The sequence below is a fragment of the Ipomoea nil genome, unplaced genomic scaffold, assembly GCF_001879475.1.
Source record: "Ipomoea nil cultivar Tokyo-kokei standard unplaced genomic scaffold, Asagao_1.1 scaffold3047, whole genome shotgun sequence".
NCBI lineage: Eukaryota > Viridiplantae > Streptophyta > Magnoliopsida > Solanales > Convolvulaceae > Ipomoea > Ipomoea nil.
Window position 1 is genome coordinate 748,499 of NW_017619475.1, and position 8,791 is coordinate 757,289.

Here is an 8,791-nt window from a genome sequence, read left to right on the forward strand (position 1 = left end):
AGAAGTAAGAGGAAGAGTCCTAGTAGACTACAACTAGCAGTCCTAACAAAGTGAGCCAGGATCATAGTAAAAATTTACAATACCAATTAACAACCGTACCGGTCATACATGATATCATTATAAATACCATGCATAATTATATTATATATTATCGATAATAATTTATATATAATGATACTTTATGTAATGATTGACATTGATGTTAATTGATACTTTATAATTTTCCACATGCATAACACAAAATATATACAATAACAATATTGCTTGTCACTCTTTTATCAAATAAATGTTTTCAATTATTTTGTTGGTAGCATTTTTTTTACATAATTAATTGATATTCATTCTACTAATTACCAAAATTTGAAGTATATATGACAATGAAACTCAATCACGAATTAAAAAACCAATTTTAAGATTATTTTTTCCAATTTCAAAACTAATCTTGAATTAGCAAATATACATCTTAAAAGTGTAAATAAATAATAAAAATACATAATAACAAACTAATTAATTTTTTGATTTATTTCTTTTTATTTGGTGAATTTGAACTTCAATGTATGTTTTAGGCTTATATTTAATAAATACATAGTAAAATTTTGTAAAAGAAAATTTGAGGGAGCTGAGGTCAAAAGAGAATTTTTATTCCTAACTAATAATTCACCCGCGCGATGCACGGATAAAAATTATGTTATTATAAATATAAATAAAAAATAGAAAAACTAAAATATTTTAAATTATTTAATATAATAATATTTTTGAGCTTCCATTGGTCAAGTATTTATTATTTTTATAGAATACAAAATTACAATTAAAATTAAAATTATAATTATAATTATAATTTTGTATGGTTAATATAATATCTGATTTTGTGCATATTCAAATAAACTTATAGAGATAATTTACATAATTACATTGATTTATTCTTAATTGTATTTCATCTATATTATAATTTTCACAATACAAATAATAACTAAGATAATTACATTTGGAAAGCAAATTTCAAATTTTGTATGTGTAAATTTAAACTCTAACTGAACACATGTTTTATATGATTATATAATATATAGCTATTTTATTTTTCAAAAGTATATTTTTTATATGATTATATAATATATATAGCTATTCTATTTTTTAAATGTTGTGTTTTTTTTTTTTTTTATAATAAAGGATGTTGTGGCATTAATTGTAACATTAATTATTTCCCAAACCATATAGTTTTATTATATAAAGGATGTAATAATATATATTTAAATATTTATCAAAATTTCTAGATTAGGGTGGGGGGGGGGGGGGGGGGGGTCAAGGCCCCCCACAGTCCCCACGTACCTCCGCCCTTGCCTAAACACACATATGAATCAAATGAGGAATACTTTATTTGAATAAAAATAAAAATGAAAAGCAAAATAAACTTAAATGTATTGTGAAAATAAGAACAATTAAACACTTATCAATCAACCAGGACTATGTGGTCTAATGGTACTCGGGTTGGACTTCCATTTGGAAGGTTGTGAGTTCAAGCCTCAGTGGAGGCATTATTAGCTCTTTGTGTTTCAATAGGTTGAGAAAGTATATGAACAGATACTACAATGTAATAGAGCTAGTAGCATTCAAAAAAAAAAAAAAAAACACTTATCAACAAGTTAGCCCTAAATAGCTCCATGATGGAGCAAGTTAATGCTGAAAAGTTTTTGTCTACGAAGAAGTAGGGTTTACGAGTTGGGGCAACCCATGAGCTACTCCTTAAAAATAATAAAAAAATAAAAAGAGAAAACTTAAGAGTTAACTCAAAACAAATAAAAAAAAACTAATCCAACGTTTGATTACAATGAGAGAATTATGGGAAGGGGAATTGCATTTCCATAAGAGATAAATAAAATAGAAATTCAAATTCTATTATTTGATTGGTGGAAATATTTTTTTTTTGAATGTTACTGGCCCTATCCACTGAGGCTCGAATTCATAACCTTCTAAATGGAAGTCCAACCCGAGTACCATTAGACCACATAGTCTTGGTGATTGGTGGAAATATAATTATTAGGAATTTCAATTCTAGTTTAGGGTATACATGCATGGAAATTGAAAATAAATAGTGAAAAATGCAAAGTAGGCCAAAACGTTTAGGAAAAAAGAAAAATATGAAAAAAAAAATTATAATACGAAGGCGAAAGAAGAAAAATACAAAAAAAAAAACTAATAAAAAATTTTATGTCAGCAATATTATTACCGGTAACCTGTAGGAAACCTATGAAAAGTTCTAGACGAAAAAAAATTATAGTTTATGACTCTAAATATCACTTATTAAAGATCATGGTGCGGCATGAATAATCATGAATGGTTCAGGGTGCGGGGTGACACTTTAGCCTTTATTAATATAACAAATTAAAATGAAATAAATTTTATAATGACAAAGATGATGGTGGTGGTGGTGTTATAGAATCCAATGGGGCCATGTCTAAATGGACTATTTGCCTCATTTAAAGAGATCTTCTAGGGTTACAATTCTTGTAGAGTTACATTCTACTTCTATATATAGGGATCTTCATCCCTCATTGTAAACATAGTTACATATCATTGTAGCCTTACTCTGTTGAAATATTAATAAAATCTCTCATTCGGTATATTTTGTATCTCCATTATTATTGTTTATTTATTTATTTATTATTAACAACACCTTATTAACATGAAAAATGCTCTCAAAAAAATCTTTTGTGAATGGTATCTTTTTTCATATTTATTTGTTAATAACGTAAATGTGATTTCTGTTTTGATGTGATTTTTTGTATTCACTATGTGCTTTAATTGATTAAAGATGTCTCTGTAAATTTGCATTAATTAATTTGTCTTTGGAGCTTTTGGATAGGAGTCGTTATTATAAAGTGTAGTCAAATAAATCAAGAAAATAGTACACAATATTCAACTCGTTACCGGCCGTATGTAACACAATAGTGGGCAAAGGATAATATGGTAAAATTCAGAAGTAAATCATTATATATAACAAAATATTCAACTCCTTACCGGAACAATATTATAACAATTCCTATCCCATGAATATATTAACACATTACCATTTTCTAAACGCTAACAATTACTGCTTAATACAGTGACCTATAAATAATGCCACATGAATAAATATATATTCAATAAGATTTGAAGTCATAACTCATAACTTAAATGTCAAAGAGATCCTTTGTACCATAAAACTCAATTCTTGTTTCATCTCACAGAATAAGATTAATTCGATCCAAACTCCATTCATCCCGATGGTTTTGAGCAAGATCAAACCTAAATACTTCAGGATCAAGAAATCTGTCTTTTTACCGTTAAACTCAAATTAAGCAGAGGATCGGAGTCGAATTTGAATTAGTCTTATAGTGATCGGTGAGGATATACTAGCAGATGAGCCAAACCCTAGCTAGCGTAGTTAGCTAGAAAAGTGGCATCTCACCAAAAACTGCATTGAGTTTGGACGGTTTGAAAGGAAACACTGCAGCAGGCAATTCACAAAAATCTTCAACAAACCCATCCATAATTCCAAAACCACCTCCATATACTTGATGTTCATCATCTTCCTTCTCGCCCTTCATCCTATCAAGGTGACTCCTCATCATCATCTTCATCCGCTCCGGCGGCGATTCCACGTTGGTCGTCTTAGAGCTGCAGCCATCGCCGGCGGCGTGCTTGCCGGTGAGCCTTTGCACGAGATCACGAAAGTTCTCCACGTCTGTCTTGATGATCTCCGGTGCAATAATGTGAATAATTCGTATCTTGGGCTGCGACGACGACGACTTGCCGCAGTTATGCGAGTTCCTGTGCATGGATGATAGCTTTGATGACAACGACTTCATCCCTTGATCTGCACCTTCCAATGGAAGTTTATATAATAATGGTGAAACAGATCTAGACCTACACAATTGGGCGTGATTTGGAGAAGAAGATGGGGTATGGTTATATATAGGAAGAGGGAAGGGAGTTTGTTGGGAGTTAGAAAGTCTTATTTTCAGCTGGCGTGCCTTTTGGAAGCAAGAATGGGATCGGATGGCTATAATATAATAACAGCAATTTTGTCCAAGAAAATTGATCAATACATAAATCCCACCAATATGTTAAGTGTGGTTTGCATGATGAGTTTTTGAAAGCCACCCAATAAATGACTGTATTAATGGAGCAAAGCTGCAATAGAGTTAGGAGAGATTGCATCCTATAACATAAACTGGTCCTGAGTAAAAGCTAACGAAGCTAAAACATGTGCAGACGAATTAAGCTGTCTAGAAATATAACTTAATGAGCAATAAGTAAACGAAGTCACCATCCTCCTGCATTGATCTACTGTGACCCCAACATAAGACATTATAGTCGTTGACACCTGACGCATGACATTTCTGAGCTGTAAGCAATCGGTTAGTATGTCCACATCCACTACATTCCTCTCGAGCAACCAGGATAAAGCCTCCTTACAAGCTAAGGCTTCCGCCATAAAAGGCGAGAAACAAGTTAGTTGGCGATCTTCCATTTCGCGCCGACATAAAGGTCCCGTCTGGCATGATGAGTTAATACTCAATTTAATCATCTATTTTATTGATTTAGTCTTAAATGACTTTTTATGTTTAATTAGGTTCTCGACTTTGATGATTTTACCTAATTGAGTCATCATCAGTTATGATAGCTTGGTAATTTCACATCTATTAATATCTATTTTTTGTTATCAACTATAGTAGTTTTACCATAATCTTGGACTATAGTGGTTTTATCCAATTTAGTGTTCAACTATAGTGATTTTACCCAATTTAATAATTGACTATAATAATTTTTCTCGATTTAATTTTTGATTCTAATAGCTGAGGACTCAATTGGGTAAAACCATCAAAATCAAGAACTTAATTAAACACAAAAAGTGATTTAGAACTAAATTGAAAGAAATTAATATAGTCGAAGACTAAATTATATAATAACTCATTTTCCTTTTTACAATATCATAAAATGATTATATTCTCATATTTTATAGCATTGTTATTGTTTGACGGAAGTTTAAATAAACAAAGTCAATATATTTCTATAAAAACATGTTGCTGATTGTTACAGAAATATAAAAAATAAAATTATATTTTCGTACTTAGCATTTGATTTGATAATTGATATTACAATTTTTGAAATATTAATAAACATTTTATCCTAATATTTTTTATTTCTATTTTTATTTATTTTTTTATTTTTTAACAAAGAAGTTTTCTATTGGAGCGTTTTTTTTAAACAGTATATGGCACTCGTACCTATAAATCCATAGATCCTTGCTGTCCAAGAAGCTAGCCCGTATAGATAACACCAAGTGTCATTAATATATAATTGTACATGTTGTCAATACACCAATTATTGTTTAAATCATAAATCCAATCCAATGATTAATTAATAATTTGTCAACCCTTATTTTTTCTTTTATTTTCACCAACATTTATTATTTCTTCTCTCAAAAGGGATTAATGCTGGTGTTTTTTTTTCCCTTTTTACGAATATTTATTATTTTTTCTCCCAAAAGTGATTAATGTCGGTGTGCAAAATTAAAGGATCTGTTTACTTTATTCAAAATATCTATATTGCTGCTGATGAGTTTTTAACATCTATCTATATTATCAAATACTTTCTTTTGAACTAGTGAGTTAAACCCGTGCGATCAACGTTATTATTTCTTTTGATACTAGATGGTGATGAGATTTAATTTAAATTTACTATTTGAATAAATTAAAGGTGAAAATTACTAACGAATATTCTATAAACCCCCAACATGTAATAATATATACAATTATACATAGGGAAGATAATGGTACATTATCAAGTATTTTGTATTGAATTTCATACTATCCAATGTTGGATTCATTATATTATTTGATTACCTTGTTTTAGGGTTTCAACTAATTTAATTAATATGAAATGTGGCAACACTTATTACAAATGCTATCATTATATATTATGAATAATATTTTTCATACGTATAGTATATAGATATTCTTGGGAAGAATATTAATGGTTATCCGTGTATAATTAAAATGTGTGTTTCATCTCAATTAAAATTTTTAATTTATAATAAGAGATGCACGTTTAATAATTGATATATTTCATCTTTGATACACCTTGTTTTAATATAAAATTGAAAGAGTTAATTCCACCAGAGGTTCCTTATTTTTTTGTGGCAATTTCAAATTTAGTCCCTGATTATCGTTTTTGTCATTTAACATCCCAAACTATTATTTTTTGGACAATTTTAGTTTTTCTCATGACTTTTCATATTTTTAATAAATGTATTTTTGTCTCTTCATATTTTTCTTTTGTTATTTTTAATTTCAGATTTCAACTGGTTTAATTGGTTTATGACTTTACTATAAACCGGTTGAAAAGTATGGTTACTAAAAATCAGTGGTTACCTAAAGTTCTAAACCAACCAGTTGAAATCGAAAAAATAATAAAAGAAAAATATAAAAAGATAAAAATGTCCTTATTAAAAATAGAAAAAGTCATAAGAAAGACTAAAAAATCCAAAAAATAATAGTCGTTAAATAACAAAAATAATAGTCTAAGATTAAATTTAAAATTACCACAAAAACAAAAGACCTTTGATAAAAATAACTCAAATTGAAATATATACTCCATCTCAATTAACAATTTAAATTTTTACTAAAAATACACATTTAATGTTTATCCTAAACCTGTATTGTGTATGTCAGAAATGATGATGATGATGGACGAGTTGCGATTTAGCTTTCGGATGATGACGCACCATATAATTTAATCATAAATTAATTAAGTCAAGTCAATACTAATAATTATAATGGTTTAATTGACCACTTGTCCAATTCATGTTTTTTGAAAAATTTCAATTTGCGGATTGCATAGCTAGCATAAATAATAAATTTCATATTGATCAAGTAGACAAATAGTTGACGATATTTTAATTGAAACCACCGCCACAATAGTGATAAGTCTTCTGCGCCAGAGTCAACTTGAACATGGCACAATGAAATTAAACGGGGAAAAATTTAATAATAAACACACATTCTCCATGCTCTTATCTCCTTAACATTTTTTTTTTTTCCTTAGGGTATGTTTTTTAAATGCAAAGGAAGTGATGAAATAAATTAAAATGGGTATATATTAACCAATTTCAAATAATAAGATTGAAATAATGTAAAGAATAAAAGAATGTTTGTGTGAAAGAAGAATGGTGTTAGAATAGGATAAAGAGCATGTCCTCGATAAGATAAGGTTCTACACTATTTAAACTAGTTCTTCTAATCACTTTCCCCTCGCATAAGATTTCCCGCAACACTAGTGGAGAATTGACCAAAAAATACACTAGTAGGCTTCTTTAGTTACACCTAAAGATTCCTAAAGTAAGAAAAAATGGGGTGACATTTTTCTAAACATTTTAAAAACTTTATGCGTCTCTACTAGTACAGTAAAGACGCGTATTTCTATTTTATTTTTATACAAAGACAATACGTCATTACCGTCAATGTAGAGACGCATATTCTTATACGTACTTTTTGATATTATACGCTTCTTTACTACTTGTGTAATGAAGCATATTGTATGTCTATTAAAAAATTTATATAATACGCATCTTTACTAGATAGTATAGACGCACATTATTGTTGTTTTTCTTTAAAATTTATTACTATACCTTCTTTACATAGTAAAGAAGAATATTGTATGTGTATTATAAAAATCATATTTTCAATGCTAAGTGATTTATTCTCCTTTATTATTTTGCAGTTGGTAATTTTGAAAAGCACACATCAACCGTGCAATTGCAATACCGAGGTTATTGTTATTGTTATTGTTATTATTATTATTATTATTATTATTATTATTATTATTATTATTATTATTATTATTATTATTATTATTATGTCTTTGATTGGTTAAAAGTGTCACTTTGCATTTATATTTCCTTTATATAAGAATGCGGGTAATATTGTATTCATTTGGTTGATTCCTTTTTCATCCACACACACACACACACAAATATATATATATATATATATATATATATATATATATATATATATATATATATATATATATATATATATTGTTTCTGAAATATGAAGCCTTTTGCTATTATTGTACATTGTTCATATTCTTTGCTCCTTTTTTTTTTTTTTTTTTTTTTCATATAATTCATGTTCTTTATTAATTATCTAACTTGCTTTTGACTGGTATATATGTTAGGATCATTTGTTTAAGATTTTGATGATACCAAATAATAGGATTTTTAATTTAGACCTCAATTTATTTTATTTTCTAGACTTAGAATATTTCTGCTCAACATTCGTAACCAACCGAATGGTACCTCGGATAGTAACAATTCTTTCCATCCGAATGATAACTCGAGAGGACAGTCTCAACATTATACTCGAAGAGTAACCCGAGTGGTTAACTTACGAGTGGTCAGAGCTAAAGACTAAAAGATTGAAGAGTATAAGATATCAAGTCCGAAATGTTGTAAAGACCGAGAGGTGGAAGGTCTATGTAACACCCCCATTTCCAAACCAAAAATGACAAATGGATACAATCAAAGTTAGGGAAAGCAACCAACAACAAAAAGACCCCAACCTAAGCTGAATACACCACAAAGACAAGGTATTACAATATACTTTTCGAAGTGTTGCAAGACTAAATGGTAAATTCAACCATTCGTAACCGAAGAGTTGCAAAGGTTAAAGATAGGAAGGACCTACCTTTCGAGGAGTTAAGGGACGAGTGGTAAGGTCAACCATTCGTATCGGAGAGGACCTAAGGC

The 8,791-nt window shown here is 28.9% G+C and overlaps 1 protein-coding gene across 1 annotated transcript; it reads right to left on the reverse strand.

Moving 5' to 3' along the window:
• Positions 1-2,946: 2,946 nt before the first annotated feature.
• Positions 2,947-3,994, reverse strand: LOC109163863 (VQ motif-containing protein 18-like). Its single transcript, XM_019312573.1, has one exon. The coding sequence runs from the start codon at positions 3,843-3,845 to the stop codon at positions 3,426-3,428; it is 420 nt and encodes a 139-aa protein (XP_019168118.1). The 5' UTR covers positions 3,846-3,994; the 3' UTR covers positions 2,947-3,425.
• Positions 3,995-8,791: the final 4,797 nt, after the last annotated feature.